The 13,645-nt window shown below is 33.9% G+C and overlaps 1 protein-coding gene across 1 annotated transcript; it reads right to left on the minus strand.

Annotated features, from left to right (window-relative positions):
- Positions 1–996: 996 nt before the first annotated feature.
- Positions 997–3,504, minus strand: LOC133680942 (plastid lipid-associated protein 3, chloroplastic-like). The gene is made up of 3 exons (XM_062103993.1): positions 2,848–3,504; positions 1,808–2,003; positions 997–1,554 (listed from the first exon to the last, which is right to left on the minus strand). Exons 1-3 carry the CDS (start codon positions 3,447–3,449, stop codon positions 1,243–1,245), a joined length of 1,110 nt encoding a protein of 369 aa, XP_061959977.1. The 5' UTR covers positions 3,450–3,504; the 3' UTR covers positions 997–1,242.
- Positions 3,505–13,645: the final 10,141 nt, after the last annotated feature.

Raw genomic sequence — 13,645 nt, forward strand, 5'->3', positions numbered from 1 at the left:
AAGATTTAAAATGAAGGGTTAAATTGAAAAGAAAAAAATTTTAACCAAAAAATAAATAAATCAAAAGAATAAGAGCTAAATTGCAAAAAAATAAAACAACATAGACTGTGGTGGAATAATTAAATTGAAAACCAAAACTTTTACAAGAAAACCAAGAAAAAAAATCAGAAACCAAAAAAATAAGAACTGAGTTGAAAAAATAATATATGACACATTGCATTTTAAAAACTAAATTGAAAACATAAATTTTTTATATAAAAGAAATAAGAATGAAAATATGAGATAAAAAAGAACCAAAACTTAAAAACCAAAAGATTTGAGGATAAATATGTACTTTCCCTATAAGAGAAGAAAGAAGAAGAAGAAGAAGAAAGAAAGAAATGACCACTGTTGACAAACCATGCCTATTTAACTTTGAAATATTTTATAACACATTGGATAAGCAAGAGAAAACAAATCCAAATAGATCCCAATTCATAAAACCATGCATCTAGAATTCATAAAACCATGCATCTAGAATTCATAAAACCATGCATCTGAAATATTTTATAAAGACTTAGCTCTGGAGACTTCAATCGATAGCGAAACTACACTAGAAAGATCTGTTCTAGGCATTGCATAATTTTAAAATATATAGTTGGCAACTGTTTATTTTTTTACCACCAAGAAAACAAGAGAGTTTTAGTGAAGCAAATAAATAAAATTTTGTTCACAGAACTGTAATAAAGATGCCTCATGTTGAACTCCTCAAACTTAAGTCAGCTAAATGAATGTGATGCTATTTGTGTTTTTCGAGTTAATAGGCATCTAGAATTCGTTTATCAGTACCAAAGTCCTATATTTGGCTCAGCAGACAACCATACACATGATAGGCAGCCGATTCATTTGAGTACTGCCTGCCCATTTTCATTTTCATCTTAATCTCTTAAAACTAGAGGATGTTCCCATACACCTCCTGCCTAATTACAACAGCTATTAGGCATTTTAATATCATCCTTTCTAATAATAATTTTACTTGTATTCCACTCAAAAGTAGAGATACTCGTTTAGAAAATGTGTAATCTTACAATTATATTGGATCGGGGGGTTTCAAAGTAATCTCTTTTTCTTGGCCTCCCAGAAACTACAATCTAAGCATCTTCTTCGTCATTTAAGCCATTCCCTTTCTACAAGGTCTAGTATAGAAGAGGACACTGTATATCGGCATTATATAGCACTTTGCAGAATGTACCTGGCTAATGGCTACAGTTCTAGAAGAGGACTTCCTTCTTTAGCAAGAACAAAAAGACCACCATCCCCTCTTGAGATACGGAGATCCTCATCAAGGTAGGTAATAAGAAGCCAGGAGCTAGCTTGGTTGCCTGGAATGGGTACCTTAAGTGGTGGCTGGCCAGAAATGGTTCTTCCAATATTTGCTGCTGCCTCCTGCAGAGGATTGAGAGATTGCTGGACAGGAGACAAATTGATCTTTTGCCCAAATAGTTCAACATTTTCTGGGAGATCTATGTTGGAATTTATTTCCGGAGGTTGCAGTGTACCTTCCTTAAATTCAACCTGAGCATATTGAAAGTAGAGGAGACTAGTAAGGTCTCGTTAAATCCTTATGCCAGAAAGTTGAAAGAGGGGAATTTCAGAAACCAACTCTTCACAGCAGGGGCCACAAAGCTTAAACTAAAACAGTATCTTTCGAATGCAATAATTTCTTATGCTTTCTTAAGAAGATACTCTATTACTGTATTTTTCTATTTTCTGTTCCATTTTTTTTAAACATCAAAAGCCACATTGTTTCAAAAGTTTTAAGAAGTACCTGTATTCTTGAAGGAGTCCGAACCTCAAAAGTTGCAGATGCGCTAAAAGAGAAAGTAGCAAAAGGGCTTGACAATGTAGTTTTGTTCACAATAGATAGATTGCTGGAATCAATTGTTTGAGATATGCTTTTCACTTTCAATAAAGGTGTAGCACCTGCTGCCAGAAGTGGCAACAGTTCAGAAAATGCAGTATACCTGTCAGTTATAAATCCAAATTAAATAACAGATTCATAATTAAAGACGGTGTAAATGACAAGAAAATATATGAATTTTGTCAATTCATCAGGATGCTTGCTACAATGTTTTCCTTCATGTAATTGAAATCACCAGCAAAAATTGCATTTACACAAACTCTCCGGAAGCATACAATAAAGCCACAGTTCCATCCAATTGTAATCCTCATACATTTCATTTTGTACATGCCAACATAAAGAGTGGCAAAGAAAGCAGCCTTATTTAATAATCTTTAGGACAAACAAAACACACATTTTATGTGGTGTACTTTCAACAAAAGATGATGCTTCCCATTGGTTCCATACAGATGGGCAAGCTGGTCTTATTGTGCAGCACACAAATCGATTAAGTCCGTGTAATTTTGTCAACAGAAAAAATGACTATTTGTTCTTTTCATTTCAAGCATCATAGCAATTTCAGAAACCAGCTTTCCATGTACGAGAATCCCAATTAACTTGTTTCCATCAGAAACTCTATTCTATAACTTCAATCAATCTCCAATGGACTGATTCAAAGTGCCCCTATTTAGAATCCCAAACTTGAATTATTGTCGATTCAATAAGCATTTGAGAACCATCAATAAGTCTGGTATTCAATTTCATCTTAATTTAGCTACCAAACCCTCAATCTCGACAATAACTAAAAAATACAAAGATTCCAAAGCCCAAAGTAGTCTCCTTTCCAGCTATAAATTTCATTTCTACTAAACAATTTATAAAAAACACGCACAAAAAAAAACATAACATACGATAAAAAAAAAACACTTCTAAGAATTGAATTAACTTCAATAAACTAACAAACTTACACCAAGACCCATTTTCCATCGAGCACACCAGTAGCATCCACAGGTGCCGAAGTCGGGTTTACAGCCTCCAACTGATTAACCAGCTCTAAAACTTCAGCCCGGATCTCCGGGGTGGCCCGGAACCCAAATTCCGTGCCGTAGACCGTATCTACCAAACACCTCTTCAAATCCTCAATCCTCCCATCCTTCTCCACGACCACCGCACTGCTGGTACTCGGTGCCGCTGCGGTGCCATTTCCAGCGGCAACAAATTGCTCCCCCCACTCGTCATCATTTCTCGGAGGATCCGAGTCCGCATCTTTCGGGTACTCGGGCTCGGGCTCTGCCTTCTCGCCCCACTCGTCAGTGATACTTGCTGGAGTTGGGTTTGGTTCCGGATCCGGGTCAGATGACGGAACAGAGGAGGAGGTGCGTGTGAGGTGGGTAGGGAATCTGGGTTGTTTAGTAATTTGGGGGTGGAAACGGAGAGTTTTAGAGGATTTGCAGGAGAAAGAGAGGGATGGTAGTTGTGGGGATTTGGAGAGAGGGAATGGGTTGTTGGGGTTTATGGAAGACGAAGGGGAGAGGAAGAGGGAGGAGTGTGAGGTGAAGAAGAGTGCCATTTTTATTTTTTTTGAATTTTTTTTTGTGTGATTTTGAACTTTGGTGGGATTTCTAGTCCCAAAGGATAATCAAAAATTTGTTTTTCTTTTGGCGTTTTCGGATTTGTATTTTGTAGTCTCATTATTAATTTATTATTGTTATGTATTTTCTTTTTAGGTTACGAAAGATCATCTAACGTTCAAGACGGAAATAAAACACGTTTTGAACTTTGAAGTCTAAAATAAAAAAAAAAGATATTTTTTTAATTAATTTTTTTTTATTAAAAATTAAGTTTTATAATATATTTTATTTTATTTTATATGAGATTTTATCAATTTCATGATTCAAATTATAAATTTAGTAAATTGACTTAAATTGATTTATTTTATTTTTTTTAATTTTATTATTTAATATTAAAGACTGGTTCAAATAGGTTTGGCTCGATTGTTTCGGTCTGACTCGGTTTTTTTGGTTTGGCTCGGTTTTTTTCTGTTTTTTTTCGGTTCAGGTTCGGTTCGGTTTTTTCGGTTCTAGGCTTAAAAAACCGAACCGAACCAATTAGTTTTTTCAAAATTTTAATCGGTTTAATCAATTTTTTTTCACGGTTCGGTTTTTTCAGTTAATTTTTTTTATTTTCTCAGTTTAATCAATTTTTCAGTTTTTTTGAACACTCCTAGATTTATCAACACTCTTTTGTTTACTGATCACTGTTGTTTTTCTTCTCCAGGTCTCTATAAAAGATGTGCTTTTAAGAGATAATAAATAAATGGTATTTGATTCGGAGAGGAAAATCTCCCATAAGAGTATCGTATTTTTAAACTTCTACAGTAGTTTGAAATTAATTCTCAATTATAATTAAATTTAATTATAGTGTTTAATTTAAATTTAATTCATAAATAAATTGAATTTTTATATTTTAAATTAATGAAAATCAATTCATTTTATTTTTTTATATTAATCTCATCACTTTTATTTTATTTCTTCAAATATTTTTAAATAAAAAAATAGGTAAACGAGTATTTTATTTTAGGGAAGTTGGTTTTAACGCTGGTTTTTTTCTTTCTAATATAGTAAATCATAGAGGCTGACATCTAATTTATTTTTATATAATTTCTAAAGATTCAATTCTATTTAAAAATCAATTTTTTATATTTAAAATAATCTAAATGTTCGATTTTTTGTCTTTGGAAAGCTGATCATATTCTATGTTCTAACTGTAAGAAGGACGAATTGGAATTTAAAGAATTGGAGGAGGATATATATATTACTCTCATTAATCAAGGCAAAATCCATTTGAGAGATGAGAGATTGGAGTATTTTTTGTTTTTATATTTTATAAGTGTTTTTTTAAAATAAAATTATTTATTATTTATTTTATTTAAAATTAATTTTATTCGGTGTTTTCGTATTATTATATTGTAATTTGTAATATTAAAAATAATATTTAAAAAACAATCATTGATATAATTTCAAACACCACACGGAATCACTCGGGTTTAACTTTTATAAAACTTGGGAAATGAGCTTTCACAGCAAGCTGCAATGGGTGGGGGGGTCCTTATGGTTATGGTGCCACGGGGGATCCAACGATAGATATTTTCATGTCTTGTGGCCTCCATTATCTTATGATTACTTGTCGGCAATATTCATATAAGATGAAATTTAGACCGGTGTGTGCGCGCGTGTAAAAAAAAAAAACTCCAAAAAAAAAATTATCTAATATATATATTAGTTAGGTGACTAGGATTAGATTGCGGATTCACCTTTTATTTTTATAAAAAACTAGGTTTTGATACCGGCAAGATCCAAGATTATTTTGAATCCTGCACTAGGTAAGATGTAAGTCTATTTTGAATCTTACACTGCCCATGCCATAAGGCTATATTGAATCCTATACAAGACAGGATTCAAGGCAATTTGGATCTTGCACCTGACTTCTGTAAACTAAATGATCGAAGGCTATTTTGGGTCCTCTATCTTAGGTTATGCACCCGATACGAAATCAAGATTATTTGGGGTCCTGCAACCTGCAAGACCCAAGGCTATTTTGGGTCCTGCAGCCTGGTCGACCCCAACACTCTAGCTTGACAGTCATAGCACCAGGTGTCGACAGCCTGAGCTAATTAATTATAATTAATTAATACTTTTAATTACAATAAATATTACAATATTTAGAATACAAATAATAAAATTTTATTATATTAATGATAATATTAAACTTGATTGATCAAAATTTATACAGTAATATTTTTTTTAATTTTTTTAACAATAATAATAATAATGATAATTGTTATTATATTTTTTTCAATTTTTTTCTATTCTTAATATTGATACTTTTAATTACAATAAAGATAATAATATTTATCATATTAATAATAATATCAAACTTGTCAGGCCAAAATTTCTATAGTAATAAACCAATAACAATAATTGTTATTATATTTTTTTTATTTATCTTCTTAGTAGGGTCTGCCGATCTAGCCGCGCGGGTCTCTAAACCCAAGGGCTATGAGAACAGACCTCGGCGGCTGGGTCTGCTCCCAGTGTGCACCGGGTAGTTGCAGCCTAGGGAGCGGGCAGGCGCACGTGGCCTGCCCAACACCCAGGCCTGGCAGCTCAAGCGCCACGTGTCTGCAACCCTAGGCGATGTGCCTCCAACCAGAAGCTTGGGGCCTGCAGCCTCACCATACCTCCACCAAACAGTGTAATCCACAGTGAAAACATTTATAATTTACAGTACTTGCATTACAGTGTAATCCATAGTAAAAAACACTAACAGTGTACAATAGCCTGCGCTACAATAAAATACTGATCTCTTTTAATTACAGTTAATATATACATAGGCTACAATCTCATATTTATTGGCCTTTGTCAGTTTTGAAAAGTCAATAAAAATTAATTTTGGTCAGCCTTTTTATATTATTTTTATGGGTTTAAAATTAAAAAAATCAAAAAAATTAAAGTTTATATTTTTTTACAAGTTTTTTTATCTAAAAAACACTAGCGAATATTTTGTTACACACACCTTTGAAAAGTCAAAAGGGCCATTTATTGGAATAGAAGGATCACTTAATATGTTAAAATAAATATTAATTGATTTGTATTTATTATAATATACTTTAAAACACGTGGGATTTTTATTGTATATTTGTCATTGTATGAATTAATTTGGTTCTCAAACTTTGTTTTTGGGTGATCAAATCCTATTTAAGGAGCAATTGATTTTAAACTCTTATGAAATGGTGGGATTGGAAGAGAGGGGGTCAAAATGAAAAATACGACAAACACAAGTGACATGTCATAAATTTTAAAAACATTCACTTTGATTCTCTAACTTAAACAACCACGTAAATTATACAATTTTGATCCCTCAAAATTGTTCCAAATCTATTTTGGTACAAAAGTTTGTTCCTGTTATATTTTGATCCCTAGTTGAGAGAGAAGAGAGAGAGAGAGAGGGTCGTCGAATTCCAGCAGTAGGGAGAGAAACTTGTTGATGGCATTGATTTAGACCACCAAAATGAGGGATTTCACTACCAAAATCTTTAGATCTACCGACAGAATTTTCCATCGATATTTGCACTACCATTCCGTTGGTAAAAAAATTACCGATGAAAAGTCTCCGTCGATGAATCTTTTACCGGTAATTTTTTATCCATCGGTAATAAAAAAATATTATTACCGATGGATTTACTGACGGAAAAAGCGAGCAAAAAAAAATATTTCATTTCATCGATAATTTCCTCGAAAAGAAACCATATGTAATTCCGTCGGTAATTATTTAAAAATATTATTTAAAAAATATATTTTACAAAACTATAAAATAATTAAATTAATATTAATCAACACTCTATAATACTTAAAATGCTTGGAAAAAAGAAGAAAATCAACTCAAAAAAATTTGCAACAAATAAATAACACAAAAAAATAAATTCAACTAAAAAAATTCATATGAAAATAAATCTAAAAATTCTATAAATAAATCAACTAAAATTTGATGTCATATGAAAAAAAAAATCTTACAACAACATTCATATAATTATTAAGAACAAAAACAATTAAAAATAAAATAAAAAACAAATATAGCAAAAAAAAACATGAAAAAAGAAGAAATTTTGTTTTTACCTTAATGTAGTTGCAAGTGAAGCTAAGAAGAGAAAAAAAAATTAGTAAAGTATACTAATTAAAAAAAACTGAGAAGAAAAAATAAGAAAGGAGAAGAAGACATACTTAAGCATGGAAGAGAAGAGAAGGAGTTAAGGATAGAAGAGAAGGAGAAGAAGAAGAAGAAGAAGACATACCTGAGCATGGAGGAGAAGAGAAGGAGTTGAGGAGAGAAAAGAAGAAAAAAAAGGAAGAAGAAAAAAGGAGACGGGTCTGTTGTGAAATTAGGGATTTTAGGCTTTTTATTGAGGTGTTTACTGATGGTTTTACTGACGGATAATTAAATATTAATATTTTTAATCATTCCGTTGATAATTCCGTTTGTAATATATAATTTAAATTTTGAATTTAATAAAAAAATTTCAGAAACTGTCAAATATCACTGACGACTTTTCAATCCGTCGGTGATTCCGTCTGTAATATTTAATTTAATTTAAATTTTTTAAAAAGCAGCCAAATAACACTTACGACTTTTCAATCCATCGGTGATTTTGTCTGTAAAGAATAGTAATTAACAGTGCAATTGAAAAGTGAATAGTTCCAAAGCTCTCTGTAAAATACCAACGAAATGTTCTGTCGGTGATTCCCTTTGTAATTAACATGATGAATAGTGTTGATAGTTTACCAATGATTTTTTAGACGGAATTACTGACGAAATTTATTCCTGTTGGTAAAAATGGCACGTCATCATTCGTTTTGCTTTGTTTGAATTATTATTTTTCCCACCGTAATTCTCTCGATAAATACCGAGGAAATATTTTTGTTGATAAAATCCGTTTGTATTTATCGATTTTCTAGTAGTGTTTTTGTGTCAAATTATTTCAATTGATGAGGAGAGTTCATATTAGGTGTTTCTGTACCTTAAAAGTTTGTAACAAAACATATATGAGCTTGAGCTGATTTTTGGTTTTGGGTCGAGTTCGTTTTTTAGGGCCATGAAGGTTTGTCATGGTTTCTAGGGTGTTTTAGGTCAAAAATGGGTTGCAAAACTGGTTTTTAGGTCAAAAGAGCATAGGTCCTGATTTTTCGACCACCATTATAGCCAAAATCTAGGCAAAACAGGCGGCGCGTCGTTTATTGCTGGCATTATTGCCATATCCAAGACGCTTGGGCTGACATGATTACCATTAAAAATATAACTTTAAAGAATGCAATTAAGAAATAAAGTGACATGATTGATTGAAAAACTAAAAAAATGGACAAAGCCTCCTCTTTTTATTTTGTTTGGAGGGCCTTTTTTAAATAACATTGATTTTTTTTGTCATGCGTTTAATTTTTGAAGAAGTTTTTCTGATTCATCTATGGTTTTGTTTTTATTTTTTATATAGATAAACTATGTTTTTTAAAATAAAAAATATTTATTTTCAGATGATACGCTACCAGAAAACTGGATAACACCAACGGAATTACCGACGGCATTATTCCATCGGTAAGTTTTACCGACGAAAATAATTCCGTCTCAAATTCTGTCGGACTTCTCCGACGTAAAATATCCGTCAGTGATTCCGCCGGTATATACCGACAGAATTATTCCGTCGGTGAGTCCGTCGGTAAACGCCAGTATATACTGCCTCTGCCGACACTCTCTCTTCCTCTGTTTCTCCTTCTTCTTCCACATCCCACCTCTCCCCTCCCAAACTACAGCCAACCACCCATCTCAACTCTCCCCTCTTCTCAACACAAGCTAGCACTCAAGTTTCTTATACTTTTGTACGTGGTCACAACATCGATTAATTCTTGTGGATTTTATCATTTTTTGTAAGTAAATCTATCATTTTTAGTTTTAACTTTTAAATGTGAATTTTATTGTTTTTTTAGTATATGTATTTTGTTAAAGAAACTTCTTGTATAATTTTGTAGTTGTTATAGTTTGTTTTAGAATATTTTATGAAATTATATTTGTTTGTAAATTATTGAAATTTTGTTTGAATTACACCGAATTATATTATAGCTTGTTTAACGGGTATGTTTTAATTGTTATCAATTGTACAACGAAGTTGTGATTTCTGTAAATTTATATATGTATAAATTTGTGTGTATGAACGTTGATAGTTGATAATTGATAATGAATATTTAACATAAGTGTTTTTTTAGTTTGTTGGATAATTGATAGTGAATATTTAACATAAGAAACCAATATTTTTTTTTATGTTTTATAGAGATTCAACAGAAGTCATGGATGATCGTTCATGGATGTATCGGGACTCACCCCAAGGATTGTGGAGGATGGATTATTGTAATGGTGTTCAGGGTTTTATTAATTTCGCAACATCTATTTCGAGGAATTTTACTGATGGCGGTATTAGGTGTCCATGTAGGAAGTGTAAAAATTTAAAATTTATGCATCAAGTTATTGTAACGATGCATCTTCTAACCGAAGGGTTCATGCAGGACTACCTGTGTTGGTATACACACGGAGAACTATTTGTTCCTAATGAGAGCATGGTTGAAAGGGTGGTCGGGTCAACTTCTAGTACTAGCAACATGCATAAAGTTGGAAATGAGAACAGTAATCGTTACAGGAATATGGTTATGGATGCAATGAGAATGAGTGAAGGTAATGCCAGTGAATTTCCAAACATAGAAGAAGAACTTAATGCAGATGCAACAAGGTTTTTTGATCTGTTGAAAGATTCTGACGAGCCATTATGGGATGGCTGCATGAACCACAGTAAATTATCGGTCGTAGCACAGGTGTTCACCATCAAATCAGATCACGGGTTGAGTGAGGCCGGTTATGATAAGATTATCGAATAGGTGAGAAGCATTTTACCTGAGGGGAACAAGCTGAAAGAGAACTTCTATGCTGCCAAGTTCATGATGAAACCCCTCGGTTTAGGATACTAGAAAATTGACATGTGCCCTAACTTCTGCATGTTATACTACCTTGAAAATGCTAAGCTGATCGAGTGCATGACATGTGGGCATTCCCGTTACAAACCCAGAACTGGAAGAGTAAAGACTCTCGTGGCATATAAAAAACTTAGATACTTCCCAATCACACCTAGACTGCAGAGGTTATTCATGTCACCAAGGACTGCTGAGCACATGACATGGCACCAATCACATCATGCGGTTGATAGAGTGATGGTGCATCCTTCTGACGGTGAAGCCTGGAAACACTTTAACAGTATGCATCCTCACTTTCAGCTGAATCAAGGAACGTACGTCTTGGGTTGTGTATAGACGGATTCAACCCATTCGGGTCATTTGCTGCTCCTTATTCTTGTTGGCCGGTCATACTGACGGTTTATAACTTGCCACCGGGGATGTGTATGAGGCCGGAGTTCATGTTTCTATCTATGGTCATACCAGGTCCGAGCAGTCCGGGTCGGAATATAGATGTTTGTCTTCGTCCGTTGATTGATGAGTTGACGCAATTGTGGTCCTCTGGAGCTTTGACTTATGACATCTCGAGGAAACATAATTTTGTTATGAGAGCAGCTTTGATGTGGACTATCAATGATTTCCCAGCTTATGGAATGGTTTCTGGTTGGAGCACTCATGGAAAGCTAGCATGTCCATATTATATGGAGAACAACAAGGCATTCACGCTAACAAACGAGGGTAAAGCTTCTTTTTTTGACTGTCACCGTCGCTTCTTGCCGCCGAATCACAGGTACAGAAGAACAAAAAGGATTTATTTGTTGGCAGAGTTGAAAAAGATGTTGCACCCCCGCGTCTTTCCGGTGAAGAATTGCTTGATGTTGTTTCAGAGTATGGTGACATTGTGTTTGGTCCCCAATCAGGGAAGCAGAAGTTTCCTGGTTTTGGTTTGACCCATAACTGGGTGAAGCGAAGTATATTTTGGGAGCTTCCTTATTGGAAGACCAATCTTCTCCGTCATAACCTTGACGTCATGCACATTGAAAAGAACGTGTTTGAGAATATTTTCAACACCGTCATGGACGTGAAGGGGAAGACAAATGACAACATCAAGGCTAGATTGGATGTAGCGTTGTTCTATAACCGTAAAAATATGGAGTTGGTTTGTGATGGGTCACGGGTCTCAAAACCAAGAGCAAGCTTCGTGTTAGAGAAAAACGCACAACTACTAGTCTACAAATGGCTTAAGAGTCTGCGTTTTCCCGATGGACATGCCTCGAACATATCAAGGTTGGTTAATACCGAGGAATGCAGATTATATGGAATGAAGAGTCATGACTGCCATGTGTTTATGCAAACACTCATCCCATTAGCTTTTCGTGATTTGTTGCCAAAGGAGATATGGGATGCACTAACGGAGATCAGTCATTTCTTCAGAGATATATGCTTCAGCAAGTTGAATGTTGATCACATTGAGAGGCTTGAAACGAATATCATGGAGACAATATGCAAACTTGAGATGATATTCCCTCCATCATTTTTTGACTCAATAGAGCATCTACCCGTACATTTACCGTTTAAGGTAAAATTTGGAGGACCGGTCCAGTACAGATGGATGTATCCATTCGAGAGGTTAAATATTACAGTTGCTATGTAATTCATAATTAAATGTTTTTTTTATTTATAATTTTTGATTCATTATATATATATGCAGGTACTTGTTCAATCTTAAAAAAAAGGTTAAGAACAAGGCGCATGTTGAGACGTCAATATGTGAGGTCTATATTGTTGAGGAGATCTCAACATTTATCTCATACTATTTCGAACCTCATTTGAGAACGAGGATCAACCGTGTTCCACGGCATGATGATGGTGGTGAAGTGCCTCCAAGTGGGAACTTGTCAATATTCATATAATTGCTGGACGACCCACACCTAAAAATGCTATGAGGGGAAGATATTTGTCTGAAATAGAGTTCAGACAAGCACACAATTATATCATATTTAACTGTGATGAGCTGAGACCTTTTATTAAGTAAGTAGATGTTCGACATAAACTTTGTCAAGAGTGTATTATTTATGTTTTGTGATACCATAAACTCATATAATTTGAAACAACCTTGCAGGCAACATCGACGATACTTACTGTCCAATGACTCACAGCTAACCGAATCCCAGATCTTTCAATTACAAGATGAACAATTTGCCACATGGTTTAGAACACATGTAAGTCCTATCACAAACTCATAATCTCTTGCAATGTAATTCACTGTATGTAAATATATATTACATAATATATGTTTATTGATTATTGTTGTATTTATTATACAAGGTTTATTAAATGGGAGTTAGTGCTACTATTTCATTGTCTTTACTAAGCCTGGGCCCTGAAAGAAAAGTCAAGTGCTATAACGGGTATTTTGTCAATGGATATATCTTTCATACTGAAGAATATGGGCATGGAAGAAAGACATACAACAGCGGTGTTTGTATTAAAGGATCGACTTCTAGTGAGTTTGAAGTTGACTACTATGGTAGATTGGAAGAGGTCATGAAACTGCAATATCATAGCGAGCAGAATAGAGTGTTTTTATTCAAATGCTATTGGTATGACACAACTGACAGAGGAATCAGAGTAGATCCTCACTATGGTCTCGTTGAAATCAACTCAAAAGCTAGACACCGCAACGTAAACAATGTCTTTGTTTTCGTAAAGCAATGCCAACAAGTTTATTACATATACACCCCTTCCTTTAGAAGGGACCGATCAAGAGTTGATTGGTTATCCGTTTTAAAAACAAAACCCAGAGGTCGTGTCGGGGTTGTTCAGGATGAGAACGAAGACACAAGTGTGATAGATAAAGTCTTTCAAGCTAGTGAGTTGGTTGAACCATACCGAGTTGCTCCTTCGATTGACTTAGAAGAAAATTTAAATTTTCAGGTTTTTGATGATAGTCTTGTTGATGTTGACGCAGAGGAGATGAATGTCGTTTTGAGCTCTACTAGTGCAGTACAGAATGTTGATAAAGAAGATGATAACCACATTGAAGAGCGTGATGAAGCGGATGATAACAATTCAATTGAGGACGAAGATGAAAATTCTGACTAAACATGTTGTAAAACCTTATTTTTATAACGTAATATTTTGGAACATGAAATATTTATTCTTTTTTAATTGTCAGCTCCTGTTATTGTGCTGTATGTGATCTAAGAGTGCAAGAGGATAG

This window comes from Populus nigra, chromosome 1, assembly GCF_951802175.1.
Source record: "Populus nigra chromosome 1, ddPopNigr1.1, whole genome shotgun sequence".
In the NCBI taxonomy this organism is placed as follows: domain Eukaryota; kingdom Viridiplantae; phylum Streptophyta; class Magnoliopsida; order Malpighiales; family Salicaceae; genus Populus; species Populus nigra.